At 42.8% G+C, this 19,319-nt stretch overlaps 1 protein-coding gene and 1 non-coding gene across 3 annotated transcripts in view; both read left to right on the forward strand.

The window, feature by feature from the left end:
- CKAP5 (cytoskeleton associated protein 5) overlaps nucleotides 1-16,553 on the forward strand; it is a 113,519-nt gene extending 96,966 nt beyond the window's left edge. The window contains exons 34-45 of one of the 2 annotated variants that reach the window (XM_064364966.1): nucleotides 19-42; nucleotides 949-1,122; nucleotides 1,346-1,466; nucleotides 5,254-5,433; nucleotides 6,703-6,890; nucleotides 7,435-7,510; nucleotides 8,542-8,730; nucleotides 8,821-8,958; nucleotides 9,467-9,550; nucleotides 9,644-9,803; nucleotides 15,518-15,669; nucleotides 15,833-16,553. In XM_064364966.1, coding sequence (XP_064221036.1) covers nucleotides 19-42; nucleotides 949-1,122; nucleotides 1,346-1,466; nucleotides 5,254-5,433; nucleotides 6,703-6,890; nucleotides 7,435-7,510; nucleotides 8,542-8,730; nucleotides 8,821-8,958; nucleotides 9,467-9,550; nucleotides 9,644-9,803; nucleotides 15,518-15,669; nucleotides 15,833-16,075 — 1,729 coding nt within the window. In that variant the 3' untranslated portion in view covers nucleotides 16,076-16,553. The remainder of the gene's footprint in view (nucleotides 1-18; nucleotides 43-948; nucleotides 1,123-1,345; nucleotides 1,467-5,253; nucleotides 5,434-6,702; nucleotides 6,891-7,434; nucleotides 7,511-8,541; nucleotides 8,731-8,820; nucleotides 8,959-9,466; nucleotides 9,551-9,643; nucleotides 9,804-15,517; nucleotides 15,670-15,832) is intronic. The other variant, XM_064364967.1, reaches the window with a different exon arrangement.
- LOC135270331 (small nucleolar RNA SNORD67) lies at nucleotides 1,514-1,619 on the forward strand. Its single transcript, XR_010338491.1, has one exon. It is a non-coding gene; the product is annotated as a small nucleolar RNA SNORD67 (small nucleolar RNA).
- Nucleotides 16,554-19,319: the final 2,766 nt, after the last annotated feature.

Here is a 19,319-nt window from a genome sequence, read left to right on the forward strand (position 1 = left end):
CTGCTTTTCCGTGGACAGAATTATGTATCGCACTTATAGGATGTAAGTACTGCCTGCTAATTTCTCATTAGCAGGGCTCTTATATCTTTCTAACTTCTGACTTGGATTCATCCCCTCTGGAGGGTGACTAGCTTAGAGTTTATAATCAGGGTAGAGGGTATCCATAAGTTCCCCATGAATCAAGTCTTCCACAAAAGTTCAATGTCATGTGGCTAAAATACTGATTCACTTTCTTCTTTGTGTTATACTTGGTTGTGCTTAGTTTCCTATTCTTGAGATAAGGCTAAATAAAATGCATGCAACCCAGAATTGGCTTAGGGACTCAAAATACTGCTAAGCAAGACAGCTCTATTTTGGGTTGTGTCATGAGTATAATTTTAACCAACTTGAATTTGGAAACTTTGAATCCCTATTTCTTGAATATAAAGCTGGCCCTGACCTATCAAGAGTGAATATTCCTAAAAAGGGGTGACTGGTGGTCCCACAAAGTATAAAATGTGCTGAACACTGCATGGAATGGTACTTATGATTAGCAAAATTAAAGCACTTGTTAATTTGTTGGAAAAGAACCAGCCAGTCTAGATTTTTCTTATGTATTTGCCCATAAGTTGTGAACTTTGAGTCAATATAAATACATTTTTTTTGGTTTTGCCCCATAAGGAATGGAAGTACAAGGTTTGTTGGCTTTAGTGAACTAGAACAAATACCTATAACTTGGCAGGTAATGTAAGTACAAATTAAAGTTATCTGCCCTCTTAGGATATTCATGAACCAGTGTTGTTGCCTATTAAAGGCACTTGCTTAGACTCAAGGACTTAAATCATTCAGGGGGGCTGAAACCAGAAGTTGAACATCTGTCCTGAAGCTTTGGGGCAACTGACAGTGCTACTCTTGCCCTTTGGTTAAGAAGTCTCTTTTAGTTCAGGAGCTTCCTTTTGCTTTCCTTAGCCAAGCCCGAAGCATGAGTGGGCATCCTGAGGCAGCCCAGATGGTCCGCAGAGAATTCCAGCTGGATCTAGATGAGATTGAGAATGACAATGGTACAGTCCGATGTGAAATGCCAGAACTTGTTCAGCACAAACTGGATGACATTTTTGAGCCAGTCCTTATTCCTGAACCCAAGTGAGTTAAACTCTTTCGTTTAAATATAAGCAGTTCATGATCATCAGATAGCATATGTGAAATGTGCCCTTTGTGGTAGTGTGCAGTTAAAACTTCTTAGAACTGATTGCTCTCTGAATTATAGTAGTTGTTAACTAAGACCTGGACCTAGTGGAGAATTGTATAACTCCAATGGGATGTCTTGTAATAGAGATTGAAGTTTTCCCTTTGCTCTGCTATCTAGGATCCGGGCTGTTTCTCCACACTTCGATGACATGCACAGTAATACAGCATCCACAATCAATTTTATTATCTCCCAAGTAGCCAGTGGTGACATCAACACAAGTATCCAAGCTCTGACACAGGTAATGGGTGTGCTCCAGTGATAGGGATTCCGTTGGTGGACACAGGCTGTAAAAGTGATGAGTTGTACAGTTATAGAGTCATAGCATTGGGGAATGCAGGCAGTGTTTAGTACTTTCCCGAGGAAATAAATGCACAGGGGCCACTCACTCATCACTTGTCTCAGAGGATATGGCTCTGATAGAGCCTTACTTTTTTTTTTTTTTTTTTTGAGATAGGGTCTCACTAGGTTGCCCAGGCTGGAGTGCAGTGACTATTCACATGCACTGTCATAGCACAATGCAGCCCCAACTCCTGGGCTCAAGTAATCCTTCTGTCTCAGCTTCCTGAGTAGCTGGGACAACAGGCTTGCATCACTGCACCTGGCTGAGTCTTTCATTTTTTTAATTGCATTGATTCACCAGAGACTAGAGATATAAGAGCAGTTAACAAGTAAGGACCAGCTCTCACAGAACTTACTTAGATTTTAGTGGACAGACACAAGTAAACAAGAAAATATCACACAGTTGTAACTACTATGTAAATATAACTCAAATGGAGTAATGAGAGAGAGAACTGAGTAGTTACTTAGACTGGGTGATCAGGAAAACTCTGATATGTGTGGGGCTAAGAGACTCCAAGCAGAGGAAAAGCTAGTACTCAAAGGACTTAGGGTAGAAATGAGCTTGCAAGTTCAAGGAAGTAAGAGAAGGTGCATGTGCCTGGAGCATAGTGTTCAAGAAGGGGAATGATATAGCATGAGATTTGAGGGGCAGTGATCAAATCATATAGGGCTTTAAAAGCACTAGGGTGAGTTGGATTTTATTTCAATTATGATGGGAAATCATTAGAAATTTTTAAAAACAGAAATCACAGGTGGGTGTGGTGGCTCCTGCCTAGAGTCCCAGCTGCTCAGGAGGCTGAGGTGGAAAGATTGCTTGAGCCCAGGAGGTTGAGGCTGCAGTGAGCTGTGATTGCACCACTATACTTAACTCCAGCCTGGGTGACAGAGTAAAACCCTGTCTCAAAAAAAAAATAAAAAATAGTCCGGGTACAGTGGCTCATGCCTATAATCCCAGCACTTTGGGAAGCCAAGAAAGGTGGATCGCAAGGTCAGGAGTTCAAGACCAGCCTGGCCAATATGGTGAAACCCTGTCTTTACTAGAAATAGCTGAGAATGGTGGCACATGCCTGTAATCCCAGCTGCTGGGGAGGCTGAGGCAGGAGAATCACTTGAACCCAGGAAGTGGAGGCTGCAGTGAGTCAAGATTGCACCACTGCACTCCAGCCTGGGTGACAAAGCAAGATTCCATCACAAATAAATAAATAAATAAACCCAAAATGAATCAACAACAATATGACAAAATACATATTTTTTTTGAGATGGAATCTCACTCTGTTGCCCAGGCTGGAGTGCAGTGGCGCAGTTTCGGCTCACTGCAGCCTCTGCCTCCTGGGTTCAAGCAGTTCTCCTGCCTCAGCCTCCCTTGTGGCTGGGATTACAGGCACCTACCACCACACCCAACTAATTTTTGTATTTTTAGAAGAGACGGGGTTTTACCATGTTGATCAGGCTGGTCAAACTCCTGACCTCAGGTGATCCACCTGCCTCGGCCTCCCAAAATGCTGGGATTATAGGTGTGAGCCACCGCATCAAGTTGACAAAAGGAAATCATGTGCTACACTGATAGGATCCAGTGAGAGTTCCATATCACTTTGCTGATATTTCTAATGTTGCTTAACCTGAATAATGGGAAACATCAGAGAAATACAAATTAAGGGACAATCTTTATAAAGATTCAAGGTCAAAGCCGGACATGGTGGCTTATGCTTTTATCCCAGCACTTTGGGAGGCTGAGGCAGGCACCTGAGGTCAGTAGTTTGAGACCAGACTGACCAACATGGAGAAACCTGGTCTATACTAAAAATACAAAAAAAATTAGCCAGGTATGATGATGCATGCTTGTAATCCCAGCTACTGGGGAGGCTGAGGCAGGAGAATCACTTAAACCCGGGAGGCAGAGGTTGCAGTGAGCCAAGATTGCGCCATTGCACTCCAGCCTGGGCAACAAGAGCAAGACTCCATCTCAAAGAAAAAAACGATTCAAGATCAAAAAAGTCAAGAAAAGACTGAAGAACCATCCTATACTATAAAGAGACTGAGAGACATGACAGGTAAATGCAGTGCATGATTCTACACTGGTCTTTTGCTTTAAAAGACATAATTGAGGTTATTAGAGAAAATGGAATGGGGTCTAAGGATTAGATGGTAGTAATAGCAATGTTAATTTCTTTTTTTTTTTTTAAAGATAAGGTTTCACCATGTTGGTCAGGCTGGTCTTGAACTCCTGACCTCAGGTGATCCGCCCGCCTTGGCCTCCAAAGTGCTTGGATTACAGGCGTGAGCCACCACGCCCGGCCTATTAATTTCTTAATGTTGATGGTTTCATTGTATTTACGAAGGAGAATGTCCTTGTTGTTAGTAAGTATACCCTAAAATATCAGAGGGTTGTGGAACATAAGATTGACAACTTACTCTTAAATGACTTAGGATAAAAGAGTTCCTTTACTGCCCTTTCAGTGTTTCTGTAATGCACTTTTTTTTTCACTTTTGCAGTTTTTTGTTTGTATTAATTGTAGAAGAAATTACTCTGGCCACTCTAGAGATAAGATTATATGCAAGGCAAGAGTGGATTCCAGCAATTCTTTTAGGAAGCTGTGGCCAAAATTTATATGAACAATACCATATGCCACGAGGATGATAATAGTGGAGAGGAAAGGAGTCATGGTTTCAGGGTTTCTTTTGGAAGCAGAATCCACAGAACTTGCTAATAGATTGGATATAAACATAATGCCTTTCACCATTAGTGACAACCAGTGTACTGAAACAGAACACTGGACCAATATGTAATAAAGCTGAGTTTTGAGTTTGGCCCAAGTAGTCTGATCTTTCTGAGCCTCACTTTTCATCTGGTAAATGGAGATCTTAATATCAGCCCTGTCTAGAGAGTCTAAAAAGCATTCTTTTTAGTAAATTGAACATTGAAACCTAAATATTTGTGGGTTTTTTTTTTTTTTTTTTTTTGAGATGGAGTCTTGGTCTGTCCAAGGCTGGAATGCAGTGGCATGATCTCGGCTGACTGCAACCTCCACCTCCTGGGTTCAACAATTCTTCTGCTTCAACCTCTCAAGTAGCTGGGATTACAGGTGCCTGCCACCACACCAGGCTAATTTTTGTATTTTTAGTAGAAACAGGGTTTCACCATCTTGGTCAGGCTGGTCTCGAACTCCTGACCTCAAGTGATTTGCCCACGTTGGCCTCCCAAGTGGAAGAATTTGTAAATAAATCCCTAGTTATTTATATATAAAGTAAATGGAGTTGGGCCCGGTGGCTCATGCCTATATAATCCCAGCACTTTGAGAAGCTGAGGTGTGTGGATCACGAGGTCAGGAGTTCAAGACCAGCCTGGCCAAAATGGTGAAACCCTGTCTTTACTAAAAATAAAAAAATTAGCTGGGCATGGTGACGGGCATCTGTAATCCCAGCTACTCGGGAGACTAAGGCAGTAGAATTGCTTGAAACTGGAAGGCAGAGGTTGCAGTGAGCCGAGATCATGCCACTGCATGCCAGCCTAGGCGAAAGAGCGAAACTCTGTCTCAAAATAAATAAAATAAATGGGATTTTTTTCAAGATAAGACTTTGGAAGTACTTTGCTAATCAATATTCTTACAGAGAAGTTTCATATAGCATTTCCTGCTACTTCAGAAGTATGAAGCTTGGAAAATATATCTTGAAATTTTTGTTATCAGATCGATGAGGTCCTGAGACAGGAAGACAAAGCTGAAGCCATGTCTGGCCATATTGATCAGTTTCTGATAGCCACGTTCATGCAGCTAAGACTCATCTACAACACACACATGGCAGATGAGAAATTGGAGAAGGATGAGATCATCAAGTTGTATAGCTGTATCATTGGCAACATGATTTCGGTAAGGGCACCTCTGCAAAATTTCAGCTTCCCATCAATCTCTCAGCCTGCCTGGGTTCTAAAGCCAGAATCCATGCAGATGTTCCAGTGAGTCCTGTGTCACTTGGTGGAATTTTACATGCATTATATAGCAAGCTACTGCTGGCTTCCGTTGAATGCTGGGCTACACTCCATCCCACCTTACTGTTAGGACAAAGTAATATGCTTACAGACTACCTAGCTTCTTCCTGCCAGTTTCTTCATCAGGCATGGTAGGCCCTAGCTGACTTTTCACAGATAAGTATGCTTACATTAAAAATGCTAAGTAGCCTGGCTTGATCAGTATACATTGTATGCATGAATTAAAATATCACTCTGTATTCCATAAATTTGTATAGTTATTACATGTCAACTAAAAATAAAAGGAAAAAAATTTGCCAATGATTTACCCTTAAAGCAGATTATAAGGAAAATAAAGACATTCACTTGGATTTCAAAGACACTCACTTGGATTTCAATATCAATATGCTTTCTTAAATTGGGGCTAAAAGGGTGTACTTAATGACACCAACTATCCAGAAATTACAGATTTGGCATAACAGTAAATAATTTCACAGGTAAAAACAAATACTTTGGCCAGGTGCGGTAACTCACACCTATAATTCCAGCATTTTGGGAGGCCAAGGCCAGTGAATCACGAGGTCAGGAGTTCAAGACCAGCCTTGCCAAGATGGTGAAACCCTGTCTCTACTAAAAATCCAAAAAATTATGGGCGTGGTGGCGGGTGCCTGTAATTTCAGCTGCTTGGGAGGCTGAGGCAGAGAATTGCTTGAACTCAGGAGGCAGAGGTCACCATGAGCCAAGATTGCACCACTGCGCTCCAGCCTGGGTGACAGAGTGAGACTCCATCTCAAAGAAAAAAAAAAAACTTTTACAATTAGAAAGAAACACACCAATTAATTTTGCCTATTACTAGAGGCTTAGGGGAGTGTGCTGATTGGTTTTTTCATTATTACTCTGAATTTTTTATTTTTTATTTATTTTTATTTTTTAAAAGACAGGGTTTCACCATGTTGGCCAGGATGGTCTCGATTTCTTGACCTCGTGATCTGCCAGCCTCAGCCTCACAAAGTGCTGGGATTACAGGCATGAACCACCACACCCGGCTATTACTCTGAATTTTTAAAAATACAACATAATTGAATGTTTACCAGAATTTGCCACCCAGATTTATATTCTTTACTCTCTATATTGAGTTTTACACCTCCCTGACACAATTATGTCTGGATAGCTCTTTCAGATAGAGAGCCTTGCCCGGGAGGCCTCCACGGGAGTACTAAAAGACCTAATGCATGGCCTCATCACCTTAATGCTGGATTCTCGGATTGAAGATCTTGAGGAAGGACAACAGGTCATCCGCTCTGTGAACCTCTTGGTGGTGAAGGTTCTGGAGAAGTCGGACCAGACCAACATCCTGAGGTATATCTGTATTCTCAGCCAAAAGAGCCTGGGACATCCTCTCTTTTGTCTATACCTAGAAACCATAGCCTCCATAAGTCAACTTCCTAGGCAACCTAACAATCACAAATCACAACACTTAAGTGTGCCTAGGAAGTTGTTTTATTACTCCTCTTCATCATGGACCAAAGGTATTTTAGCCTGAGACCATAGCTAAAACTAGTAACTATTCAGCCAGTCAATATCATGCATTTTCTAGAATAGGACTGTAAAGTTTGTTAGGTACATTTTTCTTGTACATTTCAGGTACATTTTATTGTTTCTTAGCTACCGATGACAATGAAAAACAGAATGACAAACCTTACACTTATACAAGTGGTGACTTACAAGGCTTAAACAATGTTTATTTTCCTAACTGAATGTCAGGCAGTGCAGGACAAGTCCTGATCCATGACCTCTCAATTTATTAGATGGATAGAGTAATCTCACTTGCCCTTGCAATTACTGATTTTAATTGGAATGCAGGTTTGAAACTTAATGCTGTTGTGTTGGGTTTTTCTTCCAGTGCCCTACTTGTTTTGCTCCAAGACAGCCTACTAGCAACAGCCAGTTCTCCCAAATTCTCAGAGCTTGTAATGAAGGTGAAGTTGAAATGATTTGATTTCTTTTGTGTCAAAGATGCAATCACTTTGTTAAAAGTATGGGGAAAGAGGAATTGGAGCTAAGAAAGATATAGGCTCAAATAACTAAGTCACACCTGAAAAAAAATATATTTTTCATAATAAAAATATTAATAAAATAAATTTTAAAAAATTTAGCTAGGTGTGGTGGCATGCTTTTATGGTACCAGCTACTCAGCAGGCTGAGGTGAGAAGATTGCTTGAACACCAAGAGTGAGCTTAATCACACCACTACACTCCCGCCTTGACAACAGTGAGACTCAGTCTCTAAAATATGTAGTTTTTAATATATATGTGTATTATATACATGTATATAATACACGTACATATACACACACATATATATAAATTGGTCTTCAGTTTTTCCCTTCCCACATTGGTCTTCAGTTTTTCCCTTCCTACAATGTATATCCTAAGTTCAGGCCTCAAACAGTGAAAGGGAGGAGGTATTTTGTAAATATTTTACTAATTCTGTAAAAATCAAAAGGAAAGAAGTTTGAGACAGATTTTATTTATTTTGGGAGAAAAGATATATATAGCCCTGTGATATTTGGCCTCTTTTGTAAAAAAGACCAAATGAACATATTTATAAATAACATTGTAATATTGTTACTACACTGCAGTAGTATCAAGATATTTTGTCTCCTTGTGTTAGATTTGGTTAAGCAACATGAACTCCTTTATTCTCAGTTACCAAGGAAACCCAAGACAGAATTTCCACCACGTTAAATGATGGCCCCTAGCTCAGGGAAGTAGGAAGGAGTAGAGATGGATGATTAGATGAATGACTGGACACACATCAGCTGGTGTCATGGTAGAAGTGATTACAATTTTTCATGTTTTAGCAGCTGAACTTGAAAGATATTATGTGCCACATTTATATCACTGGCCATCTTTTAGAAGTGAGCCCAGAGCTTAGGGAAGATGAATGGTGACAAATTATCCTCATTCTTCAGTCACTCCTTCTAATTCTTTTATTATTTTTTCAATAGTGTCTCTGGAGAATGGTTCGATTATTACCTGATACCATAAATAGCATTAACCTGGACAGAATTCTTCTGGATATCCACATTTTCATGAAAGTCTTCCCCAAAGAGAAACTGAAGCAATGCAAAAGTGAATTTCCCATAAGGACCCTAAAGACCCTGCTACACACCTTATGCAAATTAAAAGGGCCCAAGGTGAGTAAGAATCACAACTGGTCTTTGAGGGAGCTTGAGAGAAAATCCTGGAAATGGCGATGCTACCAGTCGTGCATGTATCTCCCTCAGATCCTGGACCACCTAACGATGATCGACAACAAAAACGAATCTGAGCTGGAGGCCCATCTCTGCCGGATGATGAAGCACAGTATGGACCAGACTGGGAGCAAGTCTGATAAGGAAACAGAAAAGGGAGCATCTCGAATAGTGAGTGACCTGACTTGAAAGATCGAGGGAAATGAGGCTACACTGGAAGTGATCTTATCTAAGGTGTAGGTCACCTGGAGACTCTTTCTGAAGGCCCCAGGGGAAGGCTCAGGGACTCATCTAATCAGTCTCCTGCTGTGATGCAGTAACTATTTCCACCTTGAAATTTTAAAATCTAAACTAAGTATAACCCTGTGGTGTTTGGTCCCCAAGAAAGATGCCTAAGGCATTCGGTCACCAGATAGACAGCGAGCTCTACTTAACCTGGGAAGAATGGGTCAGTTCCCTCTCCATCAAGTTGAGGTAGAAATCTGAGACCGGAGGCATTCAGTAACCCAAACGTCAATGCTTCTGCTGCAAGACCCTACATCATTGGTACATCTGTTATCTGTAGGAACATACCAGTAAGGCCCAGATTTTGAGATGTTTTCTGTTCATGTCCAACCGTCAGTTCCTAATTAATAACTCAAGTGTAACCAGTTCTTCCCTGTGTCTTTGAACTTTTCAGGATGAAAAATCATCAAAGGCCAAAGTGAATGATTTCTTAGCTGAGATTTTTAAGAAGATTGGCTCTAAAGAGAACACTAAAGAGGTGAGAGTGAAAGGGTTAAGCAGAATGGGGTCTGCTTTATGGAAAAGGGACACTAACATCCATCCTCACCTCGTCCCTTTTCTTGTTCATCAGGGACTAGCAGAGTTATATGAATATAAGAAGAAATATTCAGATGCTGACATTGAGCCATTTCTGAAAAATTCCTCACAGTTCTTCCAGAGCTATGTTGAGAGAGGCCTTCGGGTGATTGAAATGGAGAGGGAGGGCAAAGGCCGTATTTCCACTTCAACAGGTACGTAGCTCTTAGCTCAGGAACCTCGAGTTTTGGTTGGTTTACATTCATATCTATGAATCTCAATTCTTAATGGTCACCAAATGATCTTCTCATTGCTATATCCAGTGGTCAATTCTCAGCCAACTGACTTGACCCATCATCAGGATTTGACAATGGTAAATTGTTCTCTGCCTTTGCTTGAGACAGCTTCTTCACTTGGCTTCCAGTTCTCCACTCTATCTTGTTTTCCTCCAATCTCACTGGCCGTTCCTTTTTGGCCGTTGACTAATTCCTGCTCAATCTGACCTCTTAACTGTGGACATCCTCCAGGGTTCAGTCTATGGTTGTCTTCTCTCTTTTATTTCCTTAATGAATTCATTTACTTTCACCACTTTAAATAACATTTAAATCTCCAGCTTAGACCTCCTTCCTGATTTCCAAACTGCTATAACCTTCATGATATCTCCACCTGGGTTTCAACAGATATTGTTTCTTCCTTTTATATTTTTTATTTTTTATTTTTTTGAGACAGTCTCACTCTGTCACCCAGCTGGAGTGCAGTGGTGCAATCTCGGCTCACTGCAATCGGCTCACTGCAACTTCCACCTTGGGAGTAGCTGGGACCACGGGCAGGCACATCACACCCAGCTAATTTTTGTAATTTTAACAGAGACAGGGTTTCACCATGTTGGCGAGGCTGGTCTCGAACTCCTGACCTGAGGTGATTTGCCCACCTTGGCCTCCCAAAGTGCTGGGATTACAGGGGTGAGCCACCACGCCTGGCCCCGAATAGACATTATAAACTCTACATGTCAAAAACTGAAGTCCTGATCATCCCCTAAGCCTGATCCATTTGCATTCTTCTCCATCTTGGTTGATGGCAACTTTTTCCTTCTAGGTTGTTCAGATCCAAAGCTTTTGAGTCTTCTCTTCCTTTCTGCCAGAAAAGTATTTTGGCTCTACCTGCAAACCATATGCAGAATCCGTCCACACTTCTCCTCACCTTCACTGCTACCACCTTGGTGTGATATGTTCTCTCTCATCTGGATTATTGCATTATCTTCCTACCTGATCTCCCTGCTTCCACCCTGCCTCCCTCTATTCTTTTCCACACATAGCATCAAAATGACTCTAATGACATTTTCCAGAAGCTCTCCCTTTCACTCAGCAAAAGCAAAAAGCCTTTTAAAGGTCTCTGAGGTCCTGTGTTTATAGGACCTGCCAATACCTCTAGTACCTCATCACCTACTCTGTTGTTTAACTCCAGCTCCACCAGCCCCTGTTTCTTTCTGAGTCAGGGTCTCTCTGTCACTCAAGCTGGAGTGCAGTGGTGCAATCGTGGCTCACTGGATTTGAGCAATCCTCCCACCTCAGCCTCCTGAGTAGCTGGGACTACAGGTGGGTGTAACCGTGCCTGGCTAATTTTTGTATTTTTTGTAGAGACAGGGTTTCTCCTTGTTGCCCAGGCTGGTCTCTAACTCCTGGGCTCAAATGAGTCACCCACCTCAGCCTCCCAAAATGCCAGGATTTCAGGCGTGAGCCACCTTGCCTGGCCTCCCCCTGGTTGTTTCTGGAAGACACCAGGCATGTGTCATCTTAGGGCCTTAGCACTGGCTATTTCTTACACATAAATGTTCTTCCTAAGATGGCTTCATTGCTTAGCTCCCTTTCCTTTTTCACATCTTTGTTCAGATACCACCATCTTAGTAAAACCTTTTCTTTTGTAAGATGGAGTCTTGCTCTGTTGCCCAGGGTGGAGTGCTATGGCACGATATTGGCTCACTGCAGCCTCTGCCTCCTACGTTCAAGAGATTCTCCTGCCTCAGCCTCCCAAGTAGCTGGGATTATAGATGTGTACCACCATGCCAAGTTTTATATTTTTAGTAGAGACAGGGTTTCACCATGTTGGTCAAGCTGGTCTCAAACTCCTGACCTCAGATGATCCACCCACCTTAGCCTCCCAAAGTACTGGGATTATAGGTGTGAGCCACCATTCCTGGCCAGCAAAATCTTATTGTTTAAAACTTCCAACCTCTCCCTCACCCTGCCATAGCACTTACTACTTTTTTTTTTTTTTTAAGACAGGGTTTCACCATGTTGGTCAGGCTGGTCTTGAACTCCCAATCTCAGGTGATCCGCCCACCTTGGCGTCTGAAGTGCTTGGATTACAGGCGTGAGCCACTGCGCCCAGCCAGCACTTACACCTCTAACATACTATATAATGTAGTATTTATCAGGTTAATTGTTCAGCCTCTGTGTCTAATCATGCATATCAGTATTTTGGCCAATGATGGACTGCATATATGATGGTGGTCCCATACGATTATTTATTGGTTTTGAGACAGGGTCTCATTCTGTCATCCAGGTTGGAGTGCAGTGACATCATCTTGGCTCACTGTAACCTCCACTTCCTGGGTTCAAGCAATTATTTTGCCTCAGCCTCCCAAGTAGCTGGGATTACAGGTGTGTCCCACCACACCCAAATTTTTTTTGTGTATTTTTAGTAGAGACAGGGTTTCACCATGTTGCCCCAGCTGGTCTTGAACTGGTCTCAAGTGAGCCACCCACCTCAGCCTCCCAAAGTCCTAGGATTACAGGTGTGAGCCACCATGCCCAGCCAGTCCCATAAGATTATAATGAGCTGAAAAATTCCTATCATCTAATGATACCACAGCTGTCATATCATAGTGCAATTATTTTTCTATAAATTTAGTGTAACCTAAGTGTGCTGTGTTTATAAAATCGACAGTAGTGTCCTAGATGTTTATCTTCACACATCACTCACTCACCCAGAGCAACTTCTAGTTTTACAAGCTCCATTCCTGGTAAATGCCCTATACAGATGTACTATTTATCTTTTTTTTTTTTTTTTGAGACAGAGTCTCACTCTTATTGCCCAGGCTGGAGTGCAATGGCGCAATCTCGGCTCATTGCAACCTCCGCCTCCCGGGTTCAAGTGATTCTCCTGCCTCAGCCTCTTGAGTAGCTGGGATTACAGGCGTCCGCTACCACGCCCAGCTAATTTTTTGTATTTTTAGTAGAGACAAGGTTTTACCATGTTGGTCAGGCTAGTCTCGAACTCCTGACCTCAGGCGATCCACCCGCCTCTGCCTCCCAAAGTGCTGGGATTACAGGCATGAGCCACCGCGCCTGGGCCCATTTATCTTTTATACGGCATTCTTACTGTACCTTTTCTATGCTTAGAAATACTTAACATTGTGTTAAAATTGCCTACAGTATTCAGTACAGTAACATGCTGTACAGGTTTGTAGCCTAGGTGTATGGCAGGTTATACCAACTAGGTGTTCGCATAACAATAAAATTACCTAACAATGCATTTCTCAGAATGTATCCCTGCCCTTAAGCAACACATGATGATATTTGCTGTATGATAGGCATGAATGCAATAACTAAGTTTAAGCTGAAATATTACTGCCCCAACAGTGAAAAAGCCCCTATTTGAGAATTACACTCACAGGATCTAGAGACAAACGGAAGACTTAAGAGTTTTCAGTTACAGAAAATAGCTATCATGAACCTTCATCCAAGACAAGAGAGACCCAACTGCAAAAGGGCCCTCTCATCAGTCCTGTGCTTAGTTCTTACTGAGTTTAGTGACATTCACTTACTCTTACACCAGGATTTCAGGTGTGAGCCACCTTGAGAATGTGTTTGCCTGTCAAAACATGTCCCTTTGTGGTTTTCAGACCCTGATCATATCCACTCTCAGCCTGTATCTTGTTAGGCTGAAGCTTCAGTTAAATTTTGTTCTCTCAGACAGTTGGGAGTTTTTTTGTTTTTGACGCCTTAAATTATGCCTTTCCAAGACTGTGTGTGTCTTTTTATTTTTTGAGATGATGGGTTTTTTTTTGTTTTTGTGGGGTTTTGAGACAGGGTCTCACTCTGTCATCCAAGTTGGAGTACAGTGGTGCGAGCTCGGCTCACTGCAGCTTCTGCCTCCCGAGGTCAAGTGATTCTCATGCCTCAGCCTCCCTAGTAGCTACCACTCCTGGCTAAATTTTGTATTTTTTCTAGAGAGGGTTTCACCATGTTGGCCAGGCTGGTCTTGAACCCCTGACCTCAAGTGATCCACCTGCCTCAACCTCCCAAAGTGCTGGGATTACAGGCGTGAGCCACTGCGCCTGGCCAGGGTCTCATTTTGTTGCCCAGGCTGGTCTTCGACTCCTACGAGGTCTTTTTCTTGAAGTGTGGTAAGCAGAATGGCAAACACTGTGCCACATGTCGGCTTACCATAGTTTGATCAGAGCAGGCATCCTTTCCTTGTTTCCAGAGCCCTTTTTGGTGATGTTCAACGTGATAATTTTGGCCTAAACAGCACATTAGCAACACAAGCATGTATTCCCAGTGATTATTAAGTTGATTTTGTGCCTTAGAGTATTCAGACATCTCTTATTGCTAGCTTTTACATAATTCTTCATTCATTTTTAACGCTCTCAGAGGATTCTCCTCATCTTTATATTAAAGGAGTCTTTTTGGGGGCCGGGCGCGGTGGCTCACACCTATAATCCCAGCACTTTGGGAGGCCGAGGCGGGTGGATCACGAGGTCAAGAGATCGAGACCATCCTGGTCAACAAGGTGAAACCTCGTCTCTACTAAAAAATACAAAAATTAGCTGGGCATGGTGGCGCATGCCTGTAGTCCCAGCTACTCAGGAGACTGAGGCAGGAGAATTGCTTGAACCCAGGAGGCGGAGGTTGTGGTGAGCCGAGATCGCGCCATTGCACTCCAGCCTGGGTAACGAGCAAAACTCCATCTCAAAAAAAAAAAAGGAGTCTTTTTTCCCTGGAGTAACCTGTTGTACTTTTCTATTACCATAAGGCAGCGTTTCCTCCTAGTACCTTATCTTTGGGGCCTATGGAATGCATTCGTATTGATACCAAGTGAAGTATGCCTGCATTGTATCATTGTTATTCTCAGAAATTTAGGAAGTGTGATGGATTTTTTTTTGTTTTGGTTTCTCTTTTGGTTTTCCTCTCTCCTGCCAGAATATTGATCTTAGTGGAAGGGTTACACATATTCCAGTTCTATGCCTTCTTTAGATAATTGTTGGACACCTCCTTATCTTCCTCATGAATATACCATAGCCTTGAACACCTTGCTTCCTTCACAGGTTTGAATGAGTTTCACCTATGTGTCATTGGTCCAGACTTAATCTAATTCTTCCAAACATTTAAGGTCCTTGGGTTTTCAGTGGGCGATTACATTATCCTCAGGAGTAGTTCAGCTTTTTGGATTGCCCAAGTTAGCCCTGGGATTACTGGAATACAGCCCCCTGCATAATCCAGGATGTAGATGGATGATCCAATTTACATTCTGCCTTTATCAATTCTTGGCATTCTCAAGCAGCTTATATTGTATATTTCAGAGCACCCTTTATCACCAACTCCAGATAGATTCTTGTGGAATTTTTAGTTTTCAAGTATAGTGACAATATTCAAGCCCCAGGAAATTCTTAATTGTTCTTTTTGGTGGGAGATAAACTTCAGCTGGGAGATATGTGGATATCTGAATCCTTTTTTTTCTCTCTCTCTTTTTATTCTTTTTGTTTATTTATTTTTTTTAAAGACGGGGTTTCACCATATTGGTCAGGCTGGTCCTGAACTCCCGACCTCAGGTGATCCGCCCTCCTTGGCCTCCAAAGTGCTTGGATTACAGGCGTGAGCCACCACGCCCGGCCATCTGAATCTTCTTTCTACTTTTTCATCTCTAGGCATCTCCCCTCAGATGGAGGTCACCTGTGTCCCCACATCCACAAGCACAGTGTCTTCCATAGGTAACACAAATGGGGAAGAAGTGGGGCCATCTGTCTACCTGGAAAGGCTCAAGATCCTCCGACAGCGATGTGGTCTGGACAACACAAAGGTACTGCTCCTTTTCTTCTGTGCAGCTCAGGGAGGGTAGTCACAGCAGGTCCGAGGCAGGTCGGCCCACAGAGAAGTAGCTCAGTTTTGGTGTATGTTGTTCTGGAGCTGCATCTTGACTTGCTTGACCTGATTTTAGACAATCTCTCTCCTTCTCTCAATAGCAAGATGACCGACCCCCGTTGACCTCTTTGCTCTCCAAACCAGCAGTTCCTACCGTTGCCTCTTCCACAGACATGCTCCACAGCAAACTCTCTCAGCTCCGGGAATCACGGGAACAGCACCAGCATTCAGACCTGGATTCTAACCAGACTCACTCTTCAGGAACTGTGACCTCCTCCTCCTCCACAGCTAACATAGACGACTTGAAAAAAAGACTGGAGAGAATAAAGAGCAGTCGCAAATGAAGCTGCCCCATTCCCCTGGCACCCTGCAGCTTTAGTTTACTAAACTAGAAGTCCTCATAGTTTAAAGTGGCCTCAGCAGGCCTAGTGTACACAAACTGGTTGTATGTATCATGCCGTGGAGCTGGGGGAGGAGTCGTTGTGGCACAAGTATTTGTACATACTCTGCTTCTCTCCGTCAGCGTCCCGCCACTCTAGAAGACTGTCTTTGGATGAGTTTAGTGTACAGACTTGTAAACAGCTGCCCCTTCTGCTCAGTCTAGTTCCCAGATCCTTTTCTTTTTAATTGCTCATTTGTAAAATTGTCCTAATCTTTCCTAGCTTTCTAATAGTTAATATTAGAAACTCTTTAATAGTTTTCCTTTCAGTTTGTGAGCTCTTCTCTCTGTTGCCCTGAAGGGTCACTGTATTCTGTATGAATGCATGGCATGATACGACTAATTTAAGAGTCTTTTATAAATAAAGAAGTTTGCATTAACTATACCTGACTCCCAAGATGCTCCATATCATGGAGCATTGGGCAGCAATTTGTTTAACCTCTTTTGGTACCAGCTGGGTATTCAGCCAGTTAGAGAAAAGTTAATTACTGCTTACAGAACTTCCCTTCTTCTTGGCTCACAGACTTGGAGCTGTCTTCTATTCCTTTGGAATGGAAGGAACTCGCCTTTCCTGTTCTCCACATGCAGCTCCTAAGGAGCAGAAAAATCTCACCCTTGTTTTGAGATTTTGGTCATGACTTCCCTTCCATTATCACCAGTGGTTTCAAGGAGCTCTTGGACATCGTATCACTTTGCTGACCAAAGGCACACAAGATTGTGCCCAGAGATTGGCTGGGCTTCAGTGGTTCTCACACTTAGGAGAACTAGACTTGGGTTCATTTGACTAATTAATGGAGTTTGGGAAAGCTTAGTGGTTTCCTGCCTGGTTATCTGAGCCTCTTTTGGTCCAGGCTAACAACAGTTGCTTCACATTCAGAGTAAGGACCAGAAAGTGAGCTGAGTATTCACCTCTGGAATAAAATCCATCGGACCTCCCTCCACAGTCAGAAAAACTCTTAAGGATGAAAAGGTACTGGATTCAGGAGGAGATTTTGGGCAGTTATAAAGTTCAAAAGAACTTTTCTGTTGTAGCTCACCTTCTACTCAATTGATGTCCAAGAAATGAAAGACTGATGGAAGATTAATCTTGTATAGGTTCCAGTCATCGTTTTTAGGTGGCCCCTGAGCCTCTTGAAATTAAATTTCTCTGCTTTATAATGGAAACATGGGACTGGGTATTTGTTCACTGAAGAGATGGAGGCATTTGCTGCTATAGCAGAAAGACATTTAGAAAAAATGGCTACACAGGCTGGGCCTGGTGGCTCACGCCTATAACGTTAGCATTTTGGGAGGCTGAGCTGGGTGGATCACTTGAGCCCAGGAGTTCAAGACAAGCATGGGCAACATGGCTCTACCAAAAAAAAATACAAAAATTAGCTGGGCATAGTGGCTTAAGCCTGTAGTCCCAGCTACATGGGAGGCTGAGTTGGGAGGATCACCTTAGCCCAGGAGGTCAAGGCTGCAGTGAGCCATGATCACTCCACTGCACTCCAGCCTGGACAACAGAGCGAGACCCTGTCTAAGAAGAAGAAAAAAAGAGTGCTGTACTCCGGTCTGGAATTAGCACAGCTGATTTGAAAAACCCAAGTTCCTAGAGCTTACAACACTGACCGCTATAGTGTAAGGAAACAGACTTATGAGAACGTGTATCCTTGTTTAAAAAGCAGGTCCTGGGTGTTACAAGTAATTCTGAATCCCTTCCCCCTTGATGATTGAGTTGATGCTCTGGGCTGCCAAGATCCTGCAAGCTCACTGCCTTTCAGTCAACCAGAACCAAAGAATGAGGGCAAGGAACTCTCCTGTTTTCTGATGTGTTGAAAAATGAGAAAAAAATGTTAAGCAGAAGGGCTGAAGATCCTCTTAGGTCCCTTCCTGCTGGAAACCACGTTAGAAGAAGATCCAAGGCCAGGTACCATAACCACAGGGAATCCCTGCTCCACTCCACTATCCTGTGCCTGAGGCCAACATTGATCTTTATTCTTCCCCTGAGCTCATGGATGGGACTTCTCAAGGGAAAGCTATGCTGTATTCTACATCTGTGACCTCTGCCAACAGTAACCATGAAGAATGTGCTATGAAAGGGTATCTTTGAAGTTCCGTGACTCTTTTTTTGAGAGGGAGTCTTGCTCTGTCACTCAGACTGAATGGCGGGCAGTGGCATGATCTCTGCTCACTACAACCTCTGCCTCCTGAGTTCAAGCAATTCTCCTGCCTCAGCCTCCCAAGAAGCTGGGATTACAGGTGCCCACAACCAGACCTGGCTAATTTTTGTATTTTTAGTAGGGACGGGGTTTTACCAGGTTGGCCAGCTGGTCTCCCAACTCCTAACCTCAGGTGATCCATCAGCCTCAGCCTCTCATAGTGCTGGGATTCCAGGCACGACCCACCGCACCCAGCCTGTGACTCTTACAACTTAAAATCTGAGGTCCCATTTCTTGGAAAAATAAATTGTTCCAGCTGGTAACTGCTGTGTGAGGAAACACTCCAGGAAGCAACTACCCCACTGATGGGCTATTTGCAGGGTCCAAGGGCGGGAGGAGGTAAGCGGCAGAGGAACAGCCAGGTCCGATGCCCGGTCCAGTTCCCAGGCAATAGTGAGGATATGAGTGGTGATTCACAGAGAGCTTACCTGGGCACTAGGCATTATGCTAAGGTCATTATGTAAGTTCTCTCATTTAATCCTCATAACCATAAGAGGTAAGTCAAGTCATTATTATATACACCTTTTAATATACAGGTGGCCCTCCAGATCTGTGGGTTTTGCATCTGCAGATTCAACCAACTGCAGATTGAAACTATTTGTGGGGAAAAAACAATAAAAATAAGAATACAATTAATGCAAATTTTAAAATACAATATAACAACTACATAGCATTTATGTTCTATTAGGTATAAGTAACCTAGAGATGATTTGAAGGACAGAGGTCCGGGCGAAGTGGCTCAACACTTGTAATCCAAGCACTTTGAGAGGCTGAGGCAAGCAGATAACCTGAGGTCAAGAGTTCAAGACCAGCCTTACCAACATGGTGAAACCTTGTCTCTACTAAAGATACAAAAATTAGTCAGGCATGGTGGTGCTTGCCTGTAATCCCAGGTACTTAGGAGGCTGCGGCAGGAGAATCACTTGAATCTGGGAGGTGACCAAGTAG

Source organism: Aotus nancymaae, unplaced genomic scaffold (assembly GCF_030222135.1).
Source record: "Aotus nancymaae isolate 86718 unplaced genomic scaffold, 86718_ANA_hifiasm-v0.15.2.pri h1tg000059l, whole genome shotgun sequence".
Taxonomy (NCBI): domain Eukaryota; kingdom Metazoa; phylum Chordata; class Mammalia; order Primates; family Aotidae; genus Aotus; species Aotus nancymaae.